This window comes from Eriocheir sinensis, chromosome 31 (assembly GCF_024679095.1).
Source record: "Eriocheir sinensis breed Jianghai 21 chromosome 31, ASM2467909v1, whole genome shotgun sequence".
Taxonomy (NCBI): domain Eukaryota; kingdom Metazoa; phylum Arthropoda; class Malacostraca; order Decapoda; family Varunidae; genus Eriocheir; species Eriocheir sinensis.
The window spans coordinates 2,476,864-2,492,401 of NC_066539.1; the positions used below are offsets into that span (position 1 = coordinate 2,476,864).

The window sequence follows — 15,538 nt, forward strand, 5'->3', positions numbered from 1 at the left end:
ATATAGGTAATTATATATATCTACAGATATATGTATTTATATATGTGTCTAGATATGTATACTTATATTTGAGCACACAATGTCTAGAACTCTAGATAGACATACGAATACATATACCATACTCATTCAGTATTGGAGAAATAATACTTCTCCCAGCTGCACTAAGTGTTATGCAAATTAGTTCATTAATATTAATTAGTGGCTCGGAAATGAATTGGATAATAAATTAAACTTCCATTCCGCGAACCACAGCTCGGATCCAGGACTTGAGAATTTGGCGTACATCCCTTCGAGCTGTTTACCATTATGGCGAGTAGGTCAATGAATAAATACTTGAAGAAGACTGGTGAATATAATCCCGGGGTAACCCAAATGTCGGTGCTCACCCCATGTTCCTAGATAAGTCATTCACGTCTACCACCTGCCAAAGACACGGATCTAAACAGCGAGGCAACACGCAACACAGCCTACACCCCCGATTTTGACTGACATTGTTAATTACGGACTACTCCGCCCACGTAGGAGGTTGAAGGTCTGTTGGTAATACTAATAGATCTTCGCTGCATACTGATGTCAAGGAGTTACATGATGCCAGGCAGGGTCAGTTGGGCATCCAGTGTCGTGCCTCGCGCCAGCTGCGTTCACGCCGCTGGAAGACGATCGTTCCCTAATAAGTGGGGAGTGAAGGGCAAACCACTTCTCCTTGATTGTTTTGTATCGTTTGGGTGAAATTTCAGTAATATTTTATATCAAGTCTGAGGCTCCTTTTTAAAGCCCAGCCGTGCTTTGAACGCTTATTATTAGTAGTAGTATAATTATTATTATTATCATTATTATTATTATTATTATTTTTATTATCATCATCATCATCATTATTATTATTATTATTATTATTATTATTATTATTATTATTATTATTATTATTATTATTGTTATTATCATCATCATCATCATCATCATTGGGAGTATTATATTTTATTACAACTGCTACTTCATTTACTATTATTATTATTACTGTTTCTACTGTACTGTACTGTTCTACTGCTGTTACCACTAACAGCTACTTCCACAACTGCTAACTACTACTACTACTACTACTACTACTACTACTACTGCTACTACTATACTATTTAGCATTGGTTGAGTTTTACTGCTGCCTGAACATGGGCCTGTAAGTCAGCGCTAGGGCAATGAATAGCTATACTAACACGCAACGCAGGTCCACTTTCCCATAGCCAGTCATAGCCACCCAACACATAACACCCAAAAAAAGAGATAACATAGTATCTCAATTCAAGCCGTTCCCTTATAACCAGTGATTTCCACCTACATTCACCTTTCAAGGCCTCAGCTACCCTTTCACACACACACACACACACACACACACACACACACACACACCTTGAAAACCCATATCACGCTCGCCACACCACACCGCCATGTGCAAACCTTCTAGCGCCACAAGCCAGTTTCGGGAACCTCACTTTGTGCCCAGGACTGCCTAGCTTACGGGCTTCCTTATTGGCGGATGGTGCAATCTTTGGGGCCATCCTCGTGACCCCTAGGCCTGAATACAAACAGGGCTCGTCTCCTCCCCTCCCTACTCTTGCCTCCCCTTCCCTTGCCTGGCATGGACGGGGAGATCCTTCGAGTTGCCATCACATTCATTTTCTCTCCGACAAGTTCCATAAAAGAGAGGCAGTTCATTCGCTATTTCCCCGGACTTTCTCTTTTCATATTCAAATACAGCTTATCAGGATAGTGATGATGATGATGGTGATGATGAATGCGATGATGCGGCCCATTGCTTATTGCCCCTCAGGGGAGTCGGTTTGGTTATTGTCGACGAGAAAACTAGGCCGACTGGAATACAGATAGTCACATCGCCTTGTTTACGTGTTTGAGGATTCTTGAGGCGGTGAAGGTGTTTGCCTTCGTCGTTCAATAGGATCACATGTATTCAGCTCGACGGCATTTACCTAACTCCCGCTCGCCCATCGCCTCTTATCTCCGCAGTACACTGTACAACCCAGTAACAACCTGATCCCTCAGGCTGAGCTCCGAGTCGAGGTGCTGTGAAGCCTCAGTGACTCGCTGCGCGCTATATGCTGTGCTAGATTTGGCTCCTGTTACACATAAACCTGTAACAAACAAGTGTTGTCGAGCGTTATGACTTCACGAACAAAGCTGTAGTGTTTGCCTTGTGCCCCTGTGGTTCAGAAGTTACTGGTTTGTATCTGCGGTGATTGTGTTCCGGTGAAGCTTAAGTTCCTCGTCTCCGCGTCAGGCCCAAGGATTTAGTGGTTGCTTAGTGCCTCTGTGTGACCATGTTGCCGCCGCCCAACACTACGTGGACCGGCTCCATCCCCGCGGGCCTCAACATGAGGCACCTGGCGCCCCCGTCCCCGTCCCGTCTGCGGGCCGTCAAGAGTATTGGGGCGGGGTTGTTCAGGATATGTAAGTTGAACCTATTTCAACTTGTTTGTTTCGCTTTTTGGCTAAGGTAACAACTGTGTGCGTTGGCTATTAGACGATTATCTCTAACTACAACAGTATTACTATTACCACACTACTACCACTATCACGCTACTACACTATCACTATTACCACAACCACCACCATCACCATCATTACCATCACCACCACCAAGCCACTGCAACCATCATTACCATGAATATACTCATCAGCTTTATGGTCATTTTCACCAATGGCGTTCCTTACCAGTTGAGAGCTAAAACAAAAGAGAGAGAGAGAGAGAGAGAGAGAGAGAGAGAGAGAGAGAGAGAGAGAGAGAGAGAGAGAGAGAGAGAGAGAGAGAGAGAATAATAAAAGCATTCATAAAAAAAGTTTCTCAAGCGGCAAGGATTAGGCTACATTACCAGTGTTGTGTTCCTGGCTGTCCCCCTATTTCTGGTTGTCCTCCCGCGAATTGCGCATGCTCAGAAGCGAATGTAAACAAACAAAGACTTGTTGATAAGTAGAGTTGGTCTCACGCTTCCCCCGACAACATGACTTTGCCTGCTCGCCCCCCACCCCTCCCACCTCATGAACCTCTGATCCCCTCTAGCCCCCCTAAAAAAATCTGTCAAAATTACGGGCCTACATATGCACATCAAGACTTTTTTTTTTAATAGCAAGATGCTATTTCCCGTAAATTTATCCGTAAGTCTTTGCATGCAGGCTATTAATTGACCCTTCACTTGTTACGAAACAGAGCGCTGTACTGGATTCATGAATGTTTTTCCTATGAAAGAATATAACAATATGTGTGTGTGTGTGTGTGTGTGTGTGTGTGTGTGTGTGTGTGTGTGTGTGTGTGTGTGTGTGTGTGTGTGTGTGTGTGTGTGTGTGTGTGTGTGTGTGTGACACTGGATTCTAATGATGGACCTGGCGTGTATAGGACTGGGGGGGGACCATAAATTCCCCCAGTGAGGACTCCCCTTCTGGCTGCCGACTTGAGAGGTGTCCTGACAACACCTCGAACCTCCTCCTTATCAATTTCTGCAACATTCGCGGTCTCCGTTCTAATTTTCATTCTGTGGAACACCATCTCTCCTCCTCTAAACCTCACCTTCTCTTCCTCACCGAAACACAGGTTTATGAGGCTACTGACAACAACCTCTACTCTGTTCCCTCCTACTATCTCTATCCTAACTTTCAATCCAAAGCTGGATGTTGCGCCTACGTGCGCAACGACATCACTTGCTCTCGTGCCCACGACCTTGACTCTTCTGAATTTTCCACCATCTGGCTAAGACTTCATTGTCATTCTATTACTAAATACATCTGTGCTGTTTATCTCTCACCTAACTCTACTAACTATGTAAAACTCGTTGACTATTTGAACTCTAAAGTGGAGCGCATCTTGACCCACTCTCCCTTCGCTGAAATCTCCATCTTGGGAGATTTCAATGTTCACCACCAGCTTTGGCATTCATCCTCTTTCACTGACCAGCCTGGTGAACAAGCCTTCAACTTTGCTCTCCTCAACGACCTAGAGCAATTGGTTCAGCACCCTACTCGTATTCCCGACCGTCTTGGAGACAGGCCCAACATTCTAGACCTCTTCCTTACCTCTAATCCTTCTGCTTACTCTGTCAAACTGTTCTCTCCGTTGGGCTCCTCTGATCATAACCTTATTTCTGTATCCTGTCCTATCGCTCCTATACATCCTCTGGACCCACCGAAGAGGCGATGCTTCTGGCATTTTGCTTCAGCTCGGTGGGACGACCTGAGGATGTACTTTTCCGATTTTCCGTGGAATGATTACTGCTTCCAGGAAAGAGACCCCTCTGTGTGTGCTCTGCGCATCACAGAAGTGATTGTCTCTGGAATGGAGGCATACATTCCACGTACTTTCTCTACTCCTCATGCTAAAAAACCTTGATTTAATCATGCTTGTTCTCGTGCTATTAAAGATAGAGAGGCAGCTCACAAAAGGTTCCAGAGCCTTAGAACTCCCACTAACTTTGATCTATACATTTCAGCCCGGAATCATGCCAAATCTATTCTCCGACTTATCAAAACTTCTTTTATAAATAGAAAATGTCAACACCTTGCTTCTTCTAATTCTTCCCGTGACTTCTGGCATCTAGCCAAAAATATCTCCTCCAATTTCACTTCTTCCTCTTTCCCTCCTCTCCTTAACCCTGACGGCAGCACTGCAGTCTCATCTGTCTCTAAGGCTGAACTCTTCGCTCAAACTTTCTGTAAGAACTCCACCTTGGACGATTCTGGGCATATTCCTCCTACTCATCCCCCCTCTGACTCCTTTATGCCTGTTATTAAGATTCTTCCTAATGATGTTTTCTATGCCCTCTCTGGCCTCAACTCTCAGAAGGCTTATTGACCTGATGGAGTGCCTCCTATTGTCCTTAAAAACTGTGCTTCTGTGCTGACACCCTGCCTGGTCAAACTCTTTCGTCTCTGCCTATCAACATCTATCTTTCCTTCCTGCTGGAAGTATGCCTTTGTACAGCCTGTGCCTAAGAAGGGTGACCGCTCCAATCCCTCAAACTACCGCCCAATAGCTTTACTTTCATGTCTATCTAAAGCTTTTGAATCAATCCTTGACCGGAAGATTCAAAAGCACCTTTCCACTTCTAATCTTCTATCTGATCGCCAGTATGGATTCCGCAAGGGGCGTTCTACTGGCGATCTTCTTGCTCTCTTACCTGACACTTGGTCATCCTCTCTTAGCAGTTTCGGTGAAACTTTTTCTGTTGCGCTAGACATATCGAAAGCCTTCGATAGGGTCTGGCACCAGTCTTTGGTTTCTAAACTGCCCTCTTTCAGATTCTATCCCTCTCTCTGTTCCTTTATCTCCAGTTTCCTTTCCGGCCGTTCTATCTCTGCGGTGGTAGACGGTCACTGCTCTTCCCCTAAACCTATCAACAGTGGCGTTCCACAGGGCTCTGTCCTATCACCCACTCTCTTCCTGTTATTCATCAATGATCTTCTTTCCATAACAAACTGTCCTGTCCACTCGTACGCCGACGACTCCACTCTGCATTATTCAACTTCTTTCAATAGAAGACCATCACAACAGGAAGTACACGACTCCAGACTGGAGGCTGCAGAACGCTTAACCTCAGACCTTGCTATCATTTCCGATTGGGGCAGAAGGAACCTTGTGTCCTTCAATGCCTCAAAAACTCAATTTCTCCACCTATCAACTCGACACAATCTTCCAAATACCTATCCCCTATTCTTCGACAACACTCAGCTGTCACCTTTTTCAACACTAAACATCCTTGGTCTATCCTTAACTCAAAATCTCAACTGGAAACTTCATATCTCCTCTCTCGCTAAATCAGCTTCCTCGAGGTTGGGCGTTCTGTATCGTCTCCGCCAGTTCTTCTCCCCCGCGCAGTTGCTATCCATATACAGCGGCCTTGTCCGCCCTCGTATGGAGTATGCATCTCACGTGTGGGGGGGTTTCACCCACACAGCTCTTCTGGACAGAGTGGAGGCTAAGGCTCTTCGTCTCATCAGCTCTCCTCCTCCTACTGATAGTCTTCTACCTCTTAAATTCCGCCGCGATGTTGCCTCTCTTTCTATCTTCTATCGATATTTCCACGCTGACTGCTCTTCTGAACTTGCTAACTGCATGCCTCCCCCCCTCCCCCGGCCCCGCTGCACACGACTTTCTACTCATGCTCATCCCTATACTGTCCAAACCCCTTATGCAAGAGTTAACCAGCATCTTCACTCTTTCATCCCTCACGCTGGTAAACTCTGGAACAATCTTCCTTCATCTGTATTTCTTCCTGCCGACGACTTGAACTCTTTCAAGAGGAGGGTTTCAGGACACCTCTCCTCCCGAATTTGACCTTGCTTTTGGCCACCTCTTCTGATTCTTTTATGGGAGCAGCGATTAGCAGGCTTTTTTTTATTATTGTTTTTTTGTGCCCTTGAGCTGCCTCCTTTGTTGTAAAAAAAAAAAAAAAATCGCGGCACACCTGGGGCCCTCGTACTTGATATGTGTGTGCTGGGGGGAAGGGGCGATCATGTGTATGGGATAGGTGGATGTGAGCACAGTAGGCAGAGACACGCCAGTCCTCCTCGGGTGAGCAGCCCGGCCCGCCCTTCCGGTCCGCCGGTTAAGTTGACCGTCTGGCTGCTCGCCCGGGTCCTGCTACTGGCTGCTACTGGGCGCTGCCCGGGGGGCCCATGTCTCCGTCGCTGCTCGCCGGCTGAAACCCGTGGCTGTGGCGGCGGCGGAGGCGTCCCTACAACCGCCCCGAGTTTTGAATTGCTCGCCCCCCCTTTCAGGGTCGCCTTTGTGCAAAGGCCCTGTTCCCTTATTAAAGGGGTAAAACTTAAAGAAGAAGAAGAAGAAGAAGCACAGCAGGTGCTTCTTGATGATGCATACTTCCTTTAGATGTTGATGTGATTGTGGTGGTGTTGGATTAGGTCTGGTGGTAGTAGCAGTAGTAGTAATAGCAGGTAGTAGTCGTAATAGTAATAGTGATAGGAGGAGGAGGAGGAGGGATAAGAGAAACAGAAGGAGAAGGAGAAGGAGAAGGAGGAGGAGTGGGAGGAGGCTTATTTATATCGCGAAAACTGATCTTCTTTCGTGACATCTTATCTGGCGTAAATCTGTCCAGCCTTTCCTTTCCTGTGCTACCTTGTCTTGGCGCTTCCCTCTTCCTGCCTCCCCTCATCCCACTTCAATCCTCGGCTCTTCTGTCCATCGCGTTTTATCATGTCTCTCACTTCTTGGTTCGCCTCCTCTCTCTTGCTTTGTCTCCTTCGCCTCCTTTTAAATCTTTTCGTCTCGTTCTCTGACCACCTGATGACTTTCTCTTTGTCTGTCTGTCTATCCGTCTCTCTCTCTCTCTCTCTCTCTCTTGCTCTTCTGCCTGTCCCACAACACACACACACACACACACACACACACACACACACACACACACACACACACACACAAGAGGAACAATTACCCTCCTTTAGGCAATCTCCCACTCCGACAAGAAGGTAATGACCGCAGCTCATAATGGGACTGGTATTTGGACCCTCTTCGCACCCCCTCCCTCCTCCTTCTCCTCCTCCTCCTCCTCCTCCTCCTCCTCCTTTTTCTTTTGTTCCCAGTCTTCTTCTTCATCATGTTCCTCCTTCTTCCCGTCTTTTTCTTGCCCATTCCCTTCCTCTTCCTTCTTCTCCTTTCCTCCTCTTTCTCCTGCTCCTCCTCCTCCTTCTGCCCCCCTCCTCCTCTTTCTTCGTGTCTCTCTCCTCCTCTTCTTCTTCTTCTTCTTCTTCTTCTTCTTCTTCTTTCTCCTCCTCCTCCCTCCTTCTTCCTCCTCCTCCTGTTGCTGTTTCTCCGTATCTTCCTCCTCCTCTTCTTCTTCCTCCTCCTCCACTTGTCGCCTGCAATGCCGTCCGTTCACCAAGTTTTCATTCAGCTTCCTCTTCCTCCTCCTCCTCCTCCTCCTCCTCCTCACCATTCCTTTTCACTTGTCCCTTCCTGTGTTCAATCTTTCTCTCTCCCCCTCCTTTTTTTTCTCTTCGTCTTTTATTCAATTCTTGTTTTTTCCACTGCTTGCATACCTCAATCCTTTTTCTTCCCCCTCTTCCCCGCTTATCCACTTTCCCTGTTTTCATACTCTACCTTCCCCCCCTTTCTTATTTTCGTCTTTTTTTCATTTATTTTTTGTCCTTTCCATCCGACATTCCTTTTCCTCCGCCTTCCCGCTTTTCCAATTTCCTTGTTTTCATCCCTTCCTTCCTCTCTCTTCTTCTCTTTTCGTCGTTCTACACTCCTTTTTTTTTCCTTTGCATCTTCCATCCCTTTCCGTCCTCTTCCCCGCTTCTCTTCCTCTTTCACTTCTTCCTCTTTTGTCCTGTCGGCGCCAGATTAATTCTAATGAAATCATTCCACCGTTTAACCACTCCATTTTGGACGTTAGAGGAAGCGTTCATTGTTCCTCCCTTCCTCTATATCCCACCTCCCCCTCCACCCCTCTACGCCTCCCTTCCTTCCGCTCCTTTCCCTGGGTTGATATTCTCCGACGCTTTCACCTCCATCATCAACTATTTTCAAAGGCCAAAAAGGAGATCAGTTAGGTTCTCATGAGTGATTTTTAGGTTCATGGTTCAGAGGAAGAGTCAAACTACCACCAGGGTCATAAATCTGCTCCTGGAAATGCTCAAAACTCCTATGAAAGCGCTATCAAATATGTGTGCTTGGCCGCCGAAATGTTTGAAAATATGGCCCCTACTCCGCCTTGCCGTGTCCCGCACGCCAACCCATCAACATCCATCAACACAGGGATTAAAGCCTCGCGTTGTCCCCTCAGCGTGTCTTCCCGGAACAAAGGCAACGAGGGCAGTGCAGCTTTAACGCCATGCCCGCCGGCCCGCGTGGTGGAGGTAAGAGCGAGAAGTTAAGTTTGGCGTTCCCAGCGTCATTAACTGTTGACGCCCGGATCACTGTGGTCCTAAGGCCAGGTTGGCGGTGGTGATGTGTGCCTGGCAAGAGGAGGAGAAGAAAAAGTGAACAGGACGGGGAGATGAACGTGATTCACTTTTATATAGTAATTTTGTTCTGGCAGCAATTATGAAATGAGGAGCAGAGGTCATACGGTCGACAGGAACGTTAATGCTTCCGCTTTATTATTATTTAATAATCCTTCCTCCGTGATAAATTAGGAAGGTCAAGAAGATTATTTCTTTTTCTGCTTGTGTAAAAATTAATGTTGTTACTGCATCGTACCCTGTGGAGGGACGAGCACATTATTACCTGAGACGATGCCGAGCGCGTCCTGCCTCAAATACTCCATTACTTGTCGGGGACACTGCCGGCAGCAGTGCTGGCCACGCATACACATTTCCGCGGAACACTCGCCTCCAGCGTCACGTCTTTTGTGTTTGGCCCCGCCCGGAGCTGAATGCTGAATTAATAAAACCAGGCTGAGCCAGCGGCCGGGGCTGAGGCGGTGCGTCACGGGCACTGCGGCACTACTGGCGACTCCACGTGGCATTGTACTTAGAGCTACCTGACTTCTTCATGCACACGCTAAACCTTTAAGCCCGCAAATATATCATAACTAACTGATGAGGGTGAACATTTTACAATAACTGTGCAATGGCAGTGATACAAAATTTCTTTCTTTCTTTCCTTTAATTTACTGGGTTATATAAATGGCACTGGAGAGTGTGTCAGGAAGGGATGAAGGGCAAGGAGTAACGCCTGATGGTTCTGAGAGTAGGGCAGTGAGGGGCAACCATTATAGATACAACGAGACTGAGCCGCCACTGGGAGCAACGGAATCGAAGTGTGTGGCTTTGCTAACGTGATGGCAAGGAGAATGAAAGCTTTGTGGAAGGCGGACTAATCTGGAACGATGGGAAGAATAGGAGGAGTAGGACGACGAAGAGGAGGAGGATATGGGCAGGAGGAGGAAGAGGAGGAGAGGGAGGAAGAGGAGGAGAGGATGGAGCATGATTACATGAAAAAAAGATGAGACATGAAATCGAAAAAGAGAGGAGTTAATAAGAAAGAGAAGATAGATAGGTAGATAGAGAGATAGAGAGAGAGAGAGAGAGAGAGAGAGAGAGAGAGAGAGAGAGTAGATAATGTCAGGGCCACCCAAAATAACTCCCTACCGGAATATAAAATGTGGTAAAGACGTTACCTTGATAATGTCACACCCTACTACTACTACTACTACTACTACTACTACTACTACTACTACTACTACTACTACTACTACACCTGATGCTTATTCATATCTTCCTTTTCATCAACTGTCGCATCTTTCTATCAATCACTTTCCTCCTCCTCCTTCTCCTCCTACAACCAATACAAACCACCACCATCACTACTAAACCCACCACCACCACCACCATCCCCACCACCACCCCCGCCACCACCATCATCACCACCACCACCACCACCCCCGCCACCACCATCATCACCACCACCACCACCACTGCCTTCATATCCCTCCCGGCAACATTATATAAATGAAAACCCATTACGTTACATCACATTTTTCATCCATTTTTCATAACTTACCGCAACATATTTCTTTAATGATATGAGAGAGAGAGAGAGAGAGAGAGAGACTTTACTATCAGACCCCTTTGTACTATATGTGATTAGTTCTACACTCTAAATGGTTGCTGCAGTCACCGCCAGTACATCCATAACAAAGCCTCAGTGTAACCTAATAATAATCTCTTCTTCTACATTCTCGCTGTTTACCGATACACAGAGCCGGCGATGCGAACTAACGGGGTATTTGATTAGGGGCAGGGGGAGGACTGGTCGTGATGGCGGTGGGATTGGATCTTCTAGTGATAAAAGTGGAGAGAAAGAAAGATTAGGGGCAGGGGGAGGACTGGTCGTGATGCGATGGTGGTGGAGGTGGTGGCTTTCGGGATAGTGCTCCTGGGTAATGGTCGTGATGGCGGTGGGATTGGATTTTCTAGTGATAAAAGTGGAGAGGAAGAAAGATTAGGGGAAGAAGAAATGAACGGAAGGGAAAATGGATGAGAGGAGGAAGGGGGAGCAGTGGTATTTCTGTTCTTGGTGGTAATGACTGTGCTGGTGGTTGGGTAAATGATAAAATGATTAAGAAAAGGTTAAAATTAAGAGAAAGTATAATGAAAAATAACTGGAAGGAAAATTATAAAAATGGAGAAGTATAAACAGAAGACGGAGGAGGATAAGCATTAAGAGGAAATGGACAAGTAATAGGAGGAGGAAGAAGGGGAGGCGGAGGCAGAGGGGGAGGAGGAAAAGGAGGAGGAGGAGGAGGAGGAGGAGGAGGAGGAGGAGGAGGACAGAGAGAGAGAGAGAGAGAGAGAGAGAGAGAGAGAGAGAGAGAGAGAGAGAGAGTAAAAAGACCTCACTCAATTTGCGTTCGTGGTTAGGTCCCTTAACTTCGTGACGGCGTGAAGGGCAGGAAAAAAAAAAGCAGAGAAGCAAGGAAAAGGAAAGCAAAGACGAGGAAGAAAAAAGGAACGGGAGGTAGAGAAGGGAGAGAAGAGAGAATAACCAAAAAAAAGAGAATGGTGGAAGGGTAAAACTGGAAACAAAGTGAATTAGACGGCGAAAGTGGAGGGGAAAGGGAATTGGTGGAGAGAAGGGGAAAGGGAATTGGTGGAGAAAGAAAGAATTGAAGGAGGAAAAAGAGGAGAGTGGAGGCAAGGAGAGGAAGAGAAGGGAGGAGCAACAAAGGGGAAAAGGAGGACGAGGGAAAAAGAGGAAAGTGGAAACAAGGAAGGGAAGAGAAGGAAGGAAGGAAAGAACAAGAGAGGGGAAAAGAAGGGAGAAAATGAAGAAGGAGGAGGAGGAGGAGGAGGAGGAGGAGGTGGGAAAAGAGGATAGTGGATGCAAGGAAGAAAGGAAGGAGCAGAGAGTGGAAAAGAAGGGAGGAAATGGAAGAAGGAGGAAGAGGAGGAGGAGGTGGAGGAGGGAAAAGAGGAAAGTGGAAGCAAGGAGAGGAAGAGAAGGAAGGAAGGAAAGAACGAGAGAGGGGAAAAGAAGGGAGGAAATGGAAGGAGGAGGAGGAGGAGGAGGAGGAAGAGGCTGTTAAATGCGTTACGTGGCCTAGATTCAATTCCAAGGTCGTGGTGACATCTTCTCTTCCTCCTCTTCTCTTCCTCCTCCTCCTCTTCCTCCTCCTCCTCCCATGACCCAATGCTCCTTGTTTGATCATATGCAGAAGGGTCAAGATATGGTGTGGAGCGGGAGGTGGAGAGGAAGGGAGGGAGAGAAAAGTTGTTGTTGATGTTGTTTTGTTTTTTTGTGTTGATATTATGTTGTTTTTGTTTCGTGTGTTTTTATCGTTATTAGTTATTAGTGATGGTGTCGTAATGAGGTGTTTATTCTGTTTACCCTCGTGTGTGTGTGTATATGTGTGTGTGTGTGTGTGTGTGTGTGTGTGTGTGTGTGTGTGTGTGTGTGTGTGTGTGTGTGTGTGTGTGTTATTAATATTTCCTTTTTATATACGCTGTAAAAAGAGGAAAAATTCAACGGAAAATAATTAAGTTGATGCTGAGCCGTCTCTCTCTCTCTCTCTCTCTCTCTCTCTCTCTCTCTCTCTCTCTCTCTCTCTCTCTCTCTCTCTCTCTCTCTCTGTCTCTCTCTCTTTCTCTCTGTCTCTCTCTCTCTCTCTCTCTCTCTCTCTCTCTCTCTCTCTCTCTCTCTCTCTCTCTCTCTCTCTCTCTCTCTCTCTCTCTCTCTCTCTCTCTCTCTCTCTCTCTCTCTCTCTCTCTCTCTCTCTCTCTCTCTCTCTCTCTCTCTCTCTCTCTCTCTCTCTCTCTCTCTCTCTCTCTCTCTCTCTCTCTCTCTCTCCCCCCCCTTCACCCATCTCACGTCCTGCATTAATATCTCCTATACGTTGTCCTCCTCCCCCTCTCCCTCCCCCTCCCCCTTTCCCTCCCCTTCTCTTCTCTCTCCCCCTTCCCCTTCCTCTTCCCCTGCTCCTTCCCCGCCCTTTACCCACTCCTCTCTCGTCTCGCACATCTTTTAAAAGCTTCTCCGTGTTGAGGGGAAGGATGAGGAAGGGGTCTTCATCTCCTTGTGAAGACGAAGAAGATACCCCTCCTCCTCCTCTTCTTCCTCCTCCTCCTCCTCCTCCTCCTCCTCCTCCTCCTCCTCGGGCTCATATTTTTCCTGTTTCTGAGAGCGTAAATTTGTTCGTCATTCGGTCTGTATGTTTGCTCGGTTTTCCAAATACATTATTCAGGTTTTTAAAATTTGCATACTGGAAATTTGTTGAAGGAATTGCATAGCGTGCGTGTGGGCGTGTATGTGCGTGTGTATGCGGGTTCGAGGGGGGGAAGTTATGTGTGTGTGTGTGTGTGTGTGTGTGTGTGTGTGTGTGTGTGTGTGTGTGTGTGTGTGTGTGTGTGTGTGTTCCTTTTTCCTCTGTTCTCTCCACCCTTTCTTTTCTCAATCCCTCATCCCTCCTTACTTTCACCCCCCTTTATTTCTCACCCCAAATTTCTCTTTTCCTTCTAATTTTCCTCGTTCTTTAATATCTCCCCACTTTCCTCTCATCCTTCTGTCTGTATATGTACGCGTGTTTTCTTTTTGTCTTTGTATAATTGTGTTAGCGTGTGTGTGTGTGTGGGGGGGGGGGCCCGGTATGTGTGTGTGTGTGTGTGTGTGTGTGTATTAACCTAGTTGTATTTACCTAGTTGTAATTTTACAGGGCCTGGGCTTACGCTCGTGTGGTCCCGTCTCCGTATCTATAATTATCCAACTTTTCCTTGAAGCTCTGCACACTCTTCGCCGAAACTATTTCTTCACTTAGTCTGTTCCAAACCTCTATATTTCTTTGTGGGAAGCTATATTTCTTTGTGTCTCTTGAGCATCTTCCCTTCCTCAACTTTTTACTATGTCCTCTAGTATTCCTGCTGGTGTGTGCGTGCATGTGTGTGGGTGTTTTTGACTGTCTCGCGGCGGGGGGTCGGGGATGCGAGGGAAGTAGAGAGAAGGAGAAGAAAGGTCAAAGAAAAGGAGACGAGAGGCATCTCAGGAGAGCCATACGTCATATCACTCCATCTTCTTCGTCAGCAGAAAACCCTTTACTGTAAATCCTTCTTCCTTCCTCTCCCTCCCAATGTTTCTCCTCTCTCACTCATTTTCTCCCCATATCTTCTGTTCTCTTCTCCCCCCTTTCTTTTCTCCCTCTCCATCCCTTTCCTTCCCTATGCGTTGTTCTTCCTCTTTTTTTCTCTTCTCAACCCTTTCTTTTCTCCCTCTCCATCCCTTTTCTTCCTTATGCGTTGTTCTTTCTCTTCTCTGTTCCTTTCTCCACCTTATCTTTTTTTCCCTCTCCATCCCTTTCCTCCCTTTCTCATTGTTTTTCCCTTTTCCTCTATTCTCTTCTCCATTTTCCTCCCTCCCCATGCCTTTCCTCCCTCACTCATTGTCCTCTTTTTTTTTTTCCTATATTTTTTTCGTCCTTATAATTGCTCCATCCCTGATCCACTTTCCATATTCTCCTTTCCTCCCTCACTCATTGTTCTCCGCTTTCCGTCTGTTCTTTCCTCCTCCCTGTATATTCCTTCACCCCTTGCCCCTCCTTGCGTATTCCTCTTCTCTTCCCACCCCAAATTCATCTTTTCTTTCCTCTCCTTTCTCCTCGTTCCTTTATATCTCTTCACTTTCTTTCCTTCCCTCTCTCCGTTTACTCCTTTCTTTCTTTCATATTTCTTCACTTTCCTGTTTTCCTTCTTCCCTTGTTCTTATTCCTTTTTTATCTCCCTTTTCCTTCCCACCCTAATTTCCTCTTCCTTCTCACTTTTCTTTATTCTCTTCCTTCTCCTAAATCCTTCACATCTCCCCTCTCTATTCTCTCTTTTCTTTTTTTCCCTTCGTCTCAAGTCCCCAGACAGACGCGTGACGAATAGTCTGTTTGAGTCCCAGCGGAGCCGCCGGGAAAGGAAAATAATAGCACAGTTGTTTCTCAAGGTTGCCTCCGAGTCACGTCCTCGCTCACTCTTAAGGTCACGGGGAGTTTTGATTTGAGGTTTTGTGTTGTCTGTTCAGCCGGTTTTGTTTTGACGCGCTCTGCAGCCTCCGAAGTTATAATGGATATTGAAAAGCCGAAATATGAGTTTTCTCTTGTTCCGGTTTGAAGAATGATATAAATGACGAAAAGAAGGTAGGGAAGACTCATTTCGTTCACCTCTTTCTAACGTACTCCGTCCCTTTGTCTCGGTTCTTGGGTCTGACTCGTCTTAATTCTACAAGGAGGAGGTTTGTATAAGCGTCCTCACCTGGAGTGGCCGATAGCGAGTCCGTCAAGTGGTTGAGAAGAAAAATAGGATAGTTCTCATTATCATTTCGTACTGAATCACCACGAAGTTATAAAAGAAACGGCTTGCATAATCATCCCCCCGTCTGGAATGGCCGATAGCGAAGTTCGAGAAGTGGCTGGCAGGAGCAGATAAAAACACACTTCAAATCATCCCTTTCGTACTGACTCAACTTTAAGTCATCAAGAGACGCTTTGAATAATCGTCTGCGTCTGAGATGTCGATGGCGAGTTCGCGAAGTGGCCGACAGGAGGAAAAA

At 46.4% G+C, this 15,538-nt stretch overlaps 1 protein-coding gene across 3 annotated transcripts in view; it reads left to right on the forward strand.

Annotated features, from left to right (window-relative positions):
- The window catches only part of LOC127005790 (uncharacterized), a 176,026-nt gene that overhangs the window by 62,418 nt on the left and 98,070 nt on the right, over positions 1 to 15,538 (forward strand). The window contains exon 1 of one of the 3 annotated variants that reach the window (XM_050874894.1): positions 2,014 to 2,457. The exons of the other annotated variants lie outside the window; for them this stretch is intronic. Within the exon in view, the coding sequence (XP_050730851.1) occupies positions 2,328 to 2,457 (130 nt within the window). The 5' untranslated portion in view covers positions 2,014 to 2,327. Of the gene's footprint in view, positions 1 to 2,013; positions 2,458 to 15,538 lie in introns of those variants that run through there. 3 annotated transcript variants of the gene reach the window in all.